This window comes from Trachurus japonicus, chromosome 15 (genome assembly GCF_045865225.1).
Source record: "Trachurus japonicus isolate A0001 chromosome 15, Traja_1.0".
Lineage (NCBI taxonomy): Eukaryota > Metazoa > Chordata > Actinopteri > Carangiformes > Carangidae > Trachurus > Trachurus japonicus.
Genome location: NC_140921.1, coordinates 18,242,267 through 18,254,994, shown reverse-complemented (window position 1 = coordinate 18,254,994; position 12,728 = coordinate 18,242,267). Strand labels below are relative to the sequence as shown.

General features: G+C 44.6%; 1 protein-coding gene across 1 annotated transcript; it reads right to left on the bottom strand.

Annotated features, from left to right (window-relative positions):
* Nucleotides 1-909: 909 nt before the first annotated feature.
* On the bottom strand, nucleotides 910-12,698 carry rrp12 (ribosomal RNA processing 12 homolog). The gene is made up of 34 exons (XM_085800147.1): nucleotides 12,497-12,698; nucleotides 11,573-11,802; nucleotides 11,230-11,313; nucleotides 11,047-11,123; nucleotides 10,849-10,954; nucleotides 10,380-10,496; nucleotides 10,145-10,283; nucleotides 9,921-10,048; nucleotides 9,732-9,830; nucleotides 9,555-9,646; nucleotides 9,329-9,440; nucleotides 9,096-9,196; nucleotides 8,887-9,001; nucleotides 8,651-8,793; nucleotides 8,449-8,570; nucleotides 8,296-8,360; nucleotides 8,048-8,210; nucleotides 7,800-7,954; nucleotides 7,598-7,665; nucleotides 5,775-5,868; nucleotides 5,517-5,675; nucleotides 5,329-5,409; nucleotides 4,281-4,386; nucleotides 4,076-4,183; nucleotides 3,821-3,978; nucleotides 3,650-3,741; nucleotides 2,625-2,780; nucleotides 2,358-2,521; nucleotides 2,162-2,269; nucleotides 2,031-2,077; nucleotides 1,846-1,924; nucleotides 1,629-1,696; nucleotides 1,460-1,542; nucleotides 910-1,352 (listed from the first exon to the last, which is right to left on the bottom strand). Exons 1-34 carry the CDS (start codon nucleotides 12,633-12,635, stop codon nucleotides 1,250-1,252), a joined length of 3,861 nt encoding a protein of 1,286 aa, XP_085656273.1. The 5' UTR covers nucleotides 12,636-12,698; the 3' UTR covers nucleotides 910-1,249.
* Nucleotides 12,699-12,728: the final 30 nt, after the last annotated feature.

Below are 12,728 nucleotides of genomic sequence, written 5' to 3'. Positions count from 1 at the left end.
CAACAGAGGCCACATTTATTAGTTAATTGGATATACTGCAGGATGCAACATTTGGTGTTCCTCTTTAAGGAAATATTCTTTAATTAAACTAATTACACTTCTGTTGCTGTCAGGACTCTACTAATCTAACTATGACATTTTTAGAGGTAGCCAGAAAATTAATCTTAAAGTCGTATTTCTGGGACACATTACTGCTGTGATGTAAATCTTTTTGTCACTTGTTTCCTGTGCCACCGTCCCACAGTGCACTTGTAGTAATTTAAAAAAAACACATCCAAAATACACACTTGAAGTAAACTAAATAAATCTTTTATCAATTTTGAATGAACTCGATAGCACAGCAGGTGTGAATAGTTTTCCAAGTGACTGTATGATTAAGTCAGAGTACACTGTAACCTGATGATGTCAGGTCTGAGAATGTCCTGAATCAGACTCCCCCTCCCCAGAGACACGGACGGACACAGTGAACTCACAGACACAAAGGAGTACGATCAGGAGGTCAGTCCAACACCTCATGACTCGCTTTACTGCAATCCAACTGAGGAAATGAATCACACGAGGTTTAAGGTATGTTAAGTCAAGCAACAACCGCTTTGTCTCTCAGTGTCTGGAGGAGCAACATTGGGAATATCTCTATCGCATCATCTGCAGATAAGTGTAGGCTGCTGATGTGGAAAAGGGGAAAAACTGTGATTTTCTTTACTATTCAATCTAAAAACAGCTTTAACAATGAAGTTAAATCAAATTAAAACCATTCTTGAATGCTTCATCATCTAAATAATTCAGTCAGCAGCGCCCTCAAGAGACCAAACAACACAATAACAGGCCTGTGTGTCTACATATTTCAACACATCCGTACATGTATTTTTAGATTACCAGGGGGTGGATTTAATCTGAGGCAAAAACAGATTAGACTTGATGAGTTTATTTGACAGAAGAATGATTTTCCATTTGATCAGTCAATATCCATCAAGACAGGAACAGCACATTCAGCGTTTGTTGTCACACACATACACACACACACACACTCGTACACACACTTACTGACTGTGGTGAAAGCTGTGCGATGTCATCTGGAGCTTTTCTAGAGTTTAAAAAACAAACCGGTTTCACCTTGAATGACAGTCTATCAGAAACACACACAGACACACTCACATCCACGGGGTATGTCCATATTTTAGTAAGTGTTTATCAACACGCCATCACACAACAAATTTCAAGTCCATTGAGTTATATAAGATGTTGCTCCTCAGGCTTTCCTCTTTTTCTTCTGCATTTTCTTTCCTGACAGCGCCCCCTTCTGGGCTCCTCTCACCATGCCCTTGAACTGGCCCTGTAGCTTGGCACGCTTCCTGTTAACACACAAGAAAATAAAACATGTGAGCGTCTGACATTTTTATATAAATGAGTTTCTTTCCAGAGATGTTTATTGAGTTCTACGGTGAATCGCTGCTCATACCTGCGATTGAGCTGGGCCTTCTTCAGAGGGATGTAAGCGTAAGGATCCAGCTTTCCTTCTTTCTTCACGTCTCCTTTTCCTTTCTGGAAGATGTAAAATAAAAAATATAAAAAACAGACTCCTGCAGAATCCTGCAGTGTGTGTTTCTGTCGGACGTCATCAGACCCACCTTTGACTTGTAATCAGCTCCGGCGTCTTGGCCTCCTCCAAGAGGTCTGTGAATACCCGAGCCTCCAGCTGAATGAAAATAAAAACAGTAAAAAGCCTTAGTCAGAATCCCTGCTCCTCACTTTGCCTTCAAGTAAAAGTTGCCCAGATTTTTTTGCCTAAAACCAAACCTATAATCTCTTTTGACCATGTAGGAGGACATTTGGTAATAATCATACCTTTATACTTTAATTGAGGTTCAATGTCCATGTCCTCATCGAAGTTGTCATCTTTGAACCTCCTTTTCTGTGTCTTTTTCTGAGGGTGATCAAAACAAAAACATGATGAATAAAAATGAATACATTAATAAAACATCTATACAACAACAAATAAACTCTGCAATCCCTGTGTCAAATATACTCACACTCTTGACTCCGGCCTCCTCTAGAATATCATTCATCTCTCCCTCGTCTGTGGGGAAAGTACCAGGTCATCGTCACAGTCTGTTCATACATGAGGCTCTATGCCAACAGGACAGGAGGGGATCGCTCTTACCTTTATCTTTAACATCTTCTTCATCTTCTTTAATGATCAGCCGTCCGTCTGAGGTCACTTTAAAGCCGTGGGCTACCTTGGCGCTCTTCTTCAGCTCTGGGTTGGTGGCTGAGGAACAGCAGGAACCCGTGTTAACGCCACAGGACAAACTAGGATAGATTCGATCGTGAAAAGGAAAGTAAGGCGGCTGTGTTACCTAGCACTCTCTGGGAAACTTTAGGATCCAGGAAGTTGAGCGGATCATCTTCCTCTCCTTCTTTGAGCCACGCCCGTCCCTTCTGCTGCTTCCCTGCTTTCTTCGGTGCCTTTCCTTCATCCTCTGACAAATCGCTGTCTGACTCTGCCAGGATGTCCTCGATACTTCATAGGAGAGGACAGGACGTTATTAAGCAGGATAAGGCTGCGTGTATGAGGGAGGGAGGGATGGAGGGGGGGGTTTATGTGCAGAAGATGATGGTCTAACCTTTGGCCCTTTGTTTTAGGCGCCTCCTCTTCGCTCTCAGAGTCGTCCTGCTGCTCAGAGACCTGCTTCTTCCTCTTGGTGCGAGCTTCGGCCTTGCGGATGTTCACGAGCACCTTGTGGTGCTCTGCAGGCAGCATGCTCTTCACCAGCTCAAAACTGGAAAACACAGCAGACACTCAGACAATTACCTAACACTGTAACAAACAGAAGTAACGCAACTCTGCAAGTTTCCCCGAGGAGAGAAAGGTTTGCTGAACACAGGTTAAATCACAATTCATAAGAATACTAAGAATGACACAATGATGTGGCCACGTGGAACCAGCTTTAACCTCTATTCCTAAACACTTTAAGAGGAGTCAGCTGTGTTCATCTCCACCACTGCCAACAGCTGGTGCCGTTACTGCACAAAGCACTCTTTTGTCAATGTCACAATATGATTAGTATGCCAACTTTATTACTACTAACATCTCCTAATAAATTCACCATGCTGTGCTTTCATCAGCTGTGTTTACAACAAGTCTGTTTAGGGTTAGTTGGTAGCAAACAAACTGACATTGTTCAAACCAAAAAGACAAACAGATGCATCGCTAATGATGGAATATTAGATCCAAATCAAAAGCAGCTATGAAATTAATCGATTCCTTCAGGTCCTATGAGGATACAGTGCATCACCTGGAAGTACGGTGGCCCTGAGAGGTCAATGCACACAGAGAAAATATATGTAAAAGACAAAAACGTGCAAACAAATGTGCTGTATATTCAGCCCTGCAACACAACACAAGTGTTTCCAGCTGACACAATCGTGCGGGTGTCAGTTACCATTCTCTCAGTCTCAGGTCCATCAAATGAAAACAATCTGTTTACTCAGACTATTCAAACCATGATTAAACGAATTCGGCTTCATGAAAAAATGTTGATTTTGCTCATGCTTTGTTTTAGTAAAGTGATTTATTGATGCAGTGGAAGCACCAAAAGAGCGACTGATCATTTGAGTTGCATGTCCACGTGTTGCACGCAACACTTACCCAAACTTCCTGATAAACTTTGTGAAGATGTTCTTCAGTTTTGTTCTGAAGTGTCTCCTCACATCGTCCTTAATGTTTCCGACACCCTCCATCTGGAAACGAGAATGAAACCTCTGTTAAATGACGGCACAATCCTCTTTTTAATCCTGGACAAGATTGTACCTTACGTACCATGACAGTGACATGTGAAGCCAGTGTCTTCGGGTCCATGATGAAGAGGATGACTTTGATGAAGCTGAGAGCTGCTTTGACTATCTCTCTGGTGCGAGACGTCAGCAGCAGACAGATGTTGTGCAGCAGCTGCTCCATGGTGCCCACCTCGATCGAGTCTGAGGGGAGAAAAGGCCCCGAAACGGAATCCAGTTCACAAACACACAAGCGTTTAAAAAGCACCTACAGGAAGTAGCGCACATTCAGCTGGCCTACCTTTGTACTCGAACACTAATCGAGTTAGCGCCAACACCGTGCAGGTGATCATGGTGACGGAGCCAGTGAGTCCTGCATACACCAACACCAAAAACTCCTCCAAAGCATCTGAGACAAGAGACAAGACGAGTTGTATGTTAAAAACTTCACAGTACACTTGTGTCCTCACACAAGCACACACACAATAGAAGAAGACGTGATTTACCTTTTGTGTTCCCGCAGAAGCGAACAAAAGCCTTTCCGATGTCCACCAGCAGGCTGTAGGCGTTCTTACGAGCACCAACAGACACCTCCTTTGTACAAATAATCACCTGACAGAGAGAACAACCTCGTGAAGATGAGGCACAGCACAGCAGTGATACAAACAGCCATGGAGATCATGGGAGTCCACCGACATCCCAGTCTTCAAGACATTTTTCGACATTCCATAATCAAACAAGCACAGAAAATAATTTCAGACCCAACTCGTGTTCTTCACCCTGAATATCAGCTCCTCCCCACAGACAGACGATACAGAATCCCCCTCAGTAAGCACAACAAACCTCCTTTGTCCCTCTGTCCATTAAAGCCCTCACACCTAAGCTGGAATGTGGAGGCGCCATTGTTGTTGCTGTTAATGTCTAAAGGTGCGTTCACACCGGGGCCTTTTATTTTTTCACTGTCGTTTGTATCGCCCCTTTGTTATCGCTATAACGCTCAGCTGCAATCGCTCGTCAGTTGGGCGCAGACTCGCCTTTTCGCTTTGATGGCATGATGCCCACTGCCATGTCTCTCTGTATACACCGGCACCACCGGGATTACGGCAGCCAATCCACGTTGAGCGGCAAGCGACTGACGACCAGCAAAATGACGTCGCTCTGAGCCCCAGTAATTTTTCGGCTGAGCGAATATTCGTTCAATCACTCATTTGCATTGACTTAATATGTAAACTCATCACCTGAGAAAAAAAATAAAAGGCCCGGTGTGAACGCACCTTAAGTGTTGCTAGGCACAGTATTACTGTGAATGTGTATTTGTTCAGTTTTTTTATGATGTAAATGTGCATGTGCATGTGACTGAGGTGCAGTCGAACTGAACTAGCCGGCTACTGACATATTGTATTTTATTATGTTGTATTTTATTATGACCGGATGTATGTGTTGTCTTTTTACTACTGTTTGCCGAATGGGCCAAGACAAATTTCCCATCAGGACAATAAAGTCTATCCTGTCCTGTCCTACTCTCTGCGTTTGTGTTTGTGTGTGTGTGTGTACCTCGGGCAGCAGTGCAGTGATAAAGGTTTTGTGTTCCTCATTGAGTCTTCTCACAATGTGGCTCAGACACTTCAGTCTCGGCTGAGAAAAAAAAAAACATCAAGATTGAATCAGACAGCACTGTAAATCAATACATGCAATCCAATATAAGGCTGAGTTAACTCTCGTTCTCTACACAGTGGTCTCACCCTCTTTGCTGGTGAAGAAGCGTTTTTCAGAGTCTCGAGCAGGACGACTTTGAGTGTTTCCAGATTTTCCAAAACAAACGATCTACACTCTTCCCTCTCGCCTCCACACATCTCCTCCAGCACGCGGTACGCCTTCTTCTGCATGCCCTGATCTTTGGTCTGAAAACAAAAGCACCAACAGACACATAGTTGTTTAATTACCAAGAAATACACTCGGGTTCAACAGGTTTGATTTGAGAGCATCATGTATGAACTTACCTCCAAATATGGCCGTATCAGCTCAAAGGTTTTAGTCATGGTGACCTCATCTACAAAGGGAGCCATGGCAACCACAAGGTCCATCATTGCCAGCCTGAGAGGGAGGAAATCAGAGGAAGAGGAGCAAAGAATGAACACACTGATATTTATTCTATTCTAAAATATTTCACTAACCAATAAAGCAGAGGTAATGTTATATATTAACTAAGCCTGTACGATATCAGCAAAATATCCAATGTGCAATGACAATGTTCAATATCGCGATGGCGATATGACTTGCGACATAAGCAAATATTCATGTGTGCGTAATAACCAACAGTTCTTATGTTTTTCTGACTCAACGACTCAATACACTGTAGTACACAGCGCAGGAATTTCACGAGGGCCACGAGGGCCATGGCCCTCGTGCCCGTCCGATTTGGCCTTGTGCCCTTGAAAAAAATATCTGCCCTAAGGCCACAGTGGCCTTGATGCCCCACCCGCACTGCCCCGGTTGATTTTGCGGTTTTCTCCTTTGCCTCTTTCCTATCAACACGGCTTTGACACCTGCGTCTTTGAAGAAAAAGCAATGCGTATTTTGATGCCATTCTGGCAGCATCATCAGGGGTGGGTTTGATTCGAGCCGGGCATAAACCGCTCGGGCGGCTATAACAACAGTTTGACGACCAATCGATCGCCGGCCAACCAGGTGACTTCATCAAACACCCCCCACCCGCCGAACCAATCATGTGGCTGGAAAAAAGCCAAGCCACAACATGTCAACACGTGCTAGTGTTTGGGCTGCTACAGCCGTGCACGTCAGCAGAGGAACACCGCCGGTAAAAAATAGAAAAAATAAAAAGAGTTTTGCCTCGGAAGAAAATGTGAAGGAGTCAAGGAGAACTCGGATGGCCGTGAAAAGATGCGTGGTGCGTCATTAACTCTGAAGTAACGCTAAACTTTCACAATGGAGATGCCAGACAGCTGGAGTGGACCGACGTCCGGCCGCGTTCACCCAACACGGACGCGGTCACGGTGCGGCTGGTCTCCTGCTGCTGCTGCTGCTCAGCCCAGAGCGACTGTTCACACCGATACAAACGCACTGCACTCAGGCGTAAAGATCAACTGTGCCGACCTGAACACTGCCCAGACCAAGGCAATACTAACATCAGTTTTATTTATATGATACTGTTGTATAATGTTCATCATTACATCTGTCATGTTTAATTTTTGACAGGAAAAAAAAAAATTACAAAATAAAAAAAATGATAATCATAACTTAAAATCTCACTTGTGACGATAAGGGAATATTTAAGCCTGACCAAAATAGTGATTTGAGTTATATCGTGATATAAATTGATGTCTACTGATATGAAAAATATTATCGTGATAGGATTTTTTCTCATATCGCTCCAGTGCAATAGTGAACAAGTAAGATAGGAATTTCAAAACATATAGCTGCATAGGACTGGACCCTTGTGCAAAAAATTAAATACATAAATGAATTTAAAGTAGAAAATTTCTGGTTTGCTTGAGCCCGTTTTATGTATTAATTTAACAGATACCGGTAGTTAGTAAATTCATTAAAGACGTGGATTTAAAATCATTGTTTTATTTTATGGCCTTGCTGCCCTGGCTTTTGGCCTTTGTGCCCTCAAAAAAATGACAACACCTAAGGCCAAGTGGCCCTGCCCCTAAAATGACGAAATTCCAGGCCTGGTAGTACATACTACAAAACTTACTCATCGTATTTCAGGCAACCTTTGCGATGTGTGACATTGCGATGACAATGAAAATACGATTAATCGTGCAGCCCTAATATTAACCGTATATTCATGTCCTACCGTGTGAACTCGTTGGTGTCTGTGCTGCTCAGTCTGTCTGTAGCTTTTTGCAGGAAAGTGCAGCTCATCTGAGGATGATCAATTGCATTAGTGACACACCAGCAGATGAAATGTGAAATTATGTAAACAGACATAAATAGGTTCATCACTGAACCACATGAGAACAATGTGCAGGCAGCAGGTGTCAGGGAACTTCACTGACCGGTGTTTCAGTGACAGTTAGGTAGACTTTGATGGTGTCCAGAACCGCCATCCTGTAGGTGCCAGACTCTCCTGCTGCAGGCTGCTGGCTGTACACGTTGAAAAGGATGGGAAGGAAGTTCTTAGAGAAGCGGCCGACTTCTGCCTTTTCTTCCTCTGCAAACATAAAGCAGACAAGATTTGAAATGGCTTGTAGCTGCACTAGTTTTCTGTGCACTGCCTCCGTCTCTCTGAACATGTGTGTCCTACCTGTGGAGCAGCTCTTGTTGATGATGGTACGCAGAGCCTGACACACGATGAGCCTCAGGTCTGGTCTTTCATTAATAGTCATACCAAGTGTGCGGGCGATGCCTTTAAAGGATGTGAGCAGGTCGACAGGACAAGTACAAAAACCAGGGAGCATGGTCCACATCTGTTAAATGAGCATGAACACATAAATTAATAACTCATTCACTGGCTCTTTGTACTCAGGATAATGTTAAGTCTATTAAGAATACCTGAAGCTGTAAAGTCTGGTAGACTTTGGCTTCCAGTTTTTGTCCTGCTTGTTCCAGCTCCTCAGCTGCAACACAAACGAGAAAAGTCAGAGGAAGAAAATTCACCTTCCCAGTTTTGCAACCGTCAGGGGGAACAGCGCATATTTGGTTTACCTCTCTGCTTGAGTGTGGTGGCCAGAGGGAGGAAATAAGAGTTAAAGAAGCCAAGGTGAGTGTTCTTCACATGATCCCGTATGACCGGGACCAGCCAGCTCCGTGGGAACTCCAAGTCATCACTGGTGATGATTAAAAAAGATTGTTAAACCACAACAAATACATAGAGGCTGCTCCACTGTATGTGTGTCTGAGTCCTTACTTGTAGCCGGTGATGTTGAGAGGAACAGCACCAAGCAAGACTTCAGGCCCCATGCTCTCCACAGCTCCTCCCACGGCCAGGTCCAACTCTCCACTGAAGGGGAACTGAGGAGTGGAGCGCAGGTCTGCCAGGGACTGCAGGGACTGACCGGGAAACAACAGCAACACAGAGAGTCAGCCAAAACGTTTACCTTTCTTTCTTCACACAGTGTTATTTCGACATTTTATGAAAAATACCTTTGTCATGATGGAGTGAGCTTTTTTCCCTGCGACTCGATAGAAGCAGCCCAGGATCTGCATCACAAATGGCCAGGAGGCGTGGAAGCGATAAGACAATCCTTCTTCTACGATACTGGAACACACAAACACACACACGTGATGAGCGCCTGCATGTGGCCTCGACAGGAGAAAGTGACTAACGAGTGAGATTATCTTGGGGAATTTACCGAAATATTTTGCACACATAGGAGGGATTTCCTGCAGAGGCTGTGGCACTGATGGTGCCCATTTCATCCAAACAGGGGGCGACGCATTCGGTCAACAAAGTCTGAGAAAGATAAACAAATAAATCATGTACAGACTTCTCCATCTGGGGAACGGAGAAGTTTCCCAGCTGTCCTTAACAAGCCAGAACAGCTCTATCTGCATGTACAGATGTCCTGGAGATTCATTTCTGTACCTTCAGTGTGTTGGTGGCTGCAGAAACCACTTGTGGGAGAGGCGACAACAGGCAGGACATGGCAGCGGAGAAGAGGCGAGGGAGGTGACCCAAACTCAGAGAGCTCTGCAAGCTAGACAAAACAAACTGCTGATAAACAAACTGTTAGCTTAATAACGGGTAAACACACAATTACATGATCACAAGAAAGACTGTCGCTGCTGTGAGAGAGAGCACAGCTCATTACCCCGCCAGATGAATGTGCGCCTTCTCCATGACAGCGAGCCAGGCCAGCAGAGGCTGCAGGTCGTTCTCGCTTGGCAGGTAGTCGTACAGAGCCTGGGGGAGGAGAAAACACATGTTTTCACACCGCATTTCATCAAAAGGGGCCTTCGATGCTCTTGTTTTGTTTGCGTTCTCTCACCGTGATGATCTGCGCGTTGAGTTCTGGAGAGAGCGTCGAAGCGTTCGGCTTCCCGCTGAACAGCTTATGGAAGGACTGCATGGCGCTCGCCGTCACCAGCTACGGACAGAAACACAAGTGGAATGATTATTCGTGGAGATGAACAAACAGGGTATCTGGCCGCACCTGTGAGTGTGTTTGTGTTCTCACCACATGGCTGAGTGTCATCACTCGCAGCAGCGTCTCACAACAGGACTTGACGGCTCCCAGAGGAAACGTACCCATCAACTCCTTAAGAAGACCCAGCACATGAAGTGTGGTGGTGTCCTCTTTGCTCCCTGAGGGGTACAGAAAAAAGAAAAAAGCATACAAATAAGTACACACCACACAGGTGGATGCATCAGCAAAGTATGGGGATGAACATGTTACTTTACCTCCTGCCTGCTCCATTTCTTTGATGCAGAACTTGGCTGTGGTGGCTGCAGCGGGGTGATGCGTTGGTGCGTTGTCTGTAAACAGGAAGTCGCTCCCTCTGAGAACGGAGCAAACACCTTGTTGTGCTGCTCTGCGTACCTGAGAGGAAAAGGTGGACATAAAAATGATCAGATTTTAACATCCACTTCGATGCTGAATTCAACATAACGACTCAGGATGATGGCGAACACTGACCTTAGGCTTGCTGTGCACTGTGAAGCTGAGCAGGCCGTGGTAAGCCTGCAGAGTGGACGGATAAGTCCAGACAGATGCATCCTGTTTCCTCAACAAAGTGGCCAAGCATGACAGGATCTATAGATGCAAACAGTAGGTTACATCAGATTTAACCAGAATAAAGTAACACATTTGCCATTTGTGTGAAATTCTGTCATAACTGGTGTGCGAATTATTGAGTTATGGCAACAACAAAAAAAGGGTTTTATGTAGCCTGTGTGAGATTTGACATTTGACTTTTGATCTCATCAGTTCGTCCTTAAATAAAGATTTGTGCCAGATTCAGAGGAATTCTTCACAGCGTTACTGAGCTACTGTGTTCACGAGAATGGGACAGACAGATGACATGAAAACACAATGCCAGGGCACAAAGAAATCTGTCTGTATCTAGTTTTCAGAATAGAAATGAACTAGGACAAAATCTGCTCACCCATCGAAGGGCTGAGGCGGCGTCGGATGTGGCCTCTTTAGACATGACATCCATCAGAACCTTGGTGGTGTCCGAAAACTTAGACATGAGCACGGGAGCAGGAACCCTGGAGAATAAAATACACCAATCAGATTTTTAAAAATCCTGTCATATCTGATCAGCTGTTCTGGAACTGGGCTTGTTGTGTGGAAGTCCTACCGTTTCATGACAAGGTTGAGCAAGTACGCCACAGCAGCCTGTGACTCTGCTGTTTCCACAACCTCCAGGGTGGTCATCTATGAAAAGCACAGACATGCTCCATTTTCATTAACAGCACCGAAACTCATCAATGTTACTAGTGAACTTATTAAAAGAAAAAGTACAACAAAAGGCTGAGCTCACCAAAGCAGCAAAGTACTCTGTTTCAGTCTCTTTTCCTCCTTGACCACGGATCACCTCAGTAACAGCGGCCAAAACCGCACAGATCTGTGAGGCACATGAAGCGACAATGTTACAACTACACTAAAATATGGATTTGCATTTATACACTTGTTATGAAAGGTTTACGTCGCTGCATCAATTCCTAGAAATGTCAAACAACTTTTACACACCGCCAACAATTTCAATTTATAAAAACAAGAGATTGCAAACATGACACACAGCTCATCGCTCGCAACGTCCATTTAAACCATGTGTTAACGGCGTGCATCGTGAATGAATAATCTCCCGTCGGTGTGATTCCTACCTCTTTATGAGCAGCTGAATTGGACTCCCAGAAACGCTGCACCTTTCTGAAGGTCAGGTTGGAGCAGTCCGACAGGCCGCTGAGGAAGGTGCCCGAGGTTCTTTCTGAAAACACCTCCTCCGGCTCCTCATCCATGAAGGCATCTTTGCGGCTTCCTGAGCCGAGCTCCAGTGGACCAACCTGCAGCTCATTGTGTAGTTTGAGAGCGTCTACTGTTAGATCGCTCTTTTCTGGGAGGGAAAACAGAAGAGATGCGCTGTTATATTAGGATGACCACACCCAAATTCCTGGCTTTTTGTTAAATTAAGGGATTATATATAAACAGAGAAGCATGCCAGGCATGGAGTATGACAGCTACAGTTGTGTCTGTTAGATGTCAACAACACATCAATAACATCAGATTTCAAAATAAACAAAGACCTAGAGGCCTATGAGCTCTATGCAGTTTAAGCTGAGCATCAAGCTCAGGGCAATAAACCACAGACACTGTTGTACAGACTAAAACCCAACTAACATAAGTGAATATGGCCAAATTGTTTATACTACCGGTATTACAATTATACAATACAGTTCAACAGACAATTTACTCCACTGTAACCTAGAAGCCATTTAGGCATAATTTAGAGACAGGATTACATGTCTCACTCTCTCACACACACAAACTAACACTTGCACTAACACACACACAAACACACACGCTGGTTATTTAAAAAACTTCAGTTGTTCTGACAGTTGTTTCAAACGTGTCAAGGAAAAATACAGAAACACATTAAGTGATATACTCCACTGACAACGCTACTGGGATTGTCGATACACATAATGACACAACATTGTGTATTTTATTGGGCTCTCAAAGTTAAATGCTAACGCTAGCTAACGTTAGCACTAGCACCGACCGAGACCCACGTGTAAAGGCAGACTCACCGGTGGGTCGGCTGAAGAAGCGGCTTTTAGCAGCCTGTCTAAACCGGCTCGTCTGCGGGTTTGAGTCGCTGCTGTGTCCTTTCTTCCAGCGTTTGAGTTTCGACCCCGTCCCAGAGCGAAGTTTCCCCGATTTGACCATTTTCGGGGTTGAAAACAGTCGCGTAGAGACTTTCTGCTGCAGCCGCAGATGACTCTGTCGCTGAACGGGTGACGTCACGGGGCTCTCACGTGT

What these genes read in the sequence shown, in the direction of transcription:
- rrp12 (XM_085800147.1), bottom strand. Translation starts at nt 12,635, where the DNA reads ATGGTCAAATCGGGGAAACTTCGCTCTGGGACGGGGTCGAAACTCAAA. An exon ending in CAGTGCACAGCAAGCCTAAG is followed by an intron (nt 10,284 to 10,379) that starts GTCAGTGTTCGC and finishes TTTTCCTCTCAG; the next exon opens with GTACGCAGAGCAGCACAACA. An exon ending in AGGAGGCCGGAGTCAAGAGT is followed by an intron (nt 1,925 to 2,030) that starts GTGAGTATATTT and finishes GATCACCCTCAG; the next exon opens with AAAAAGACACAGAAAAGGAG.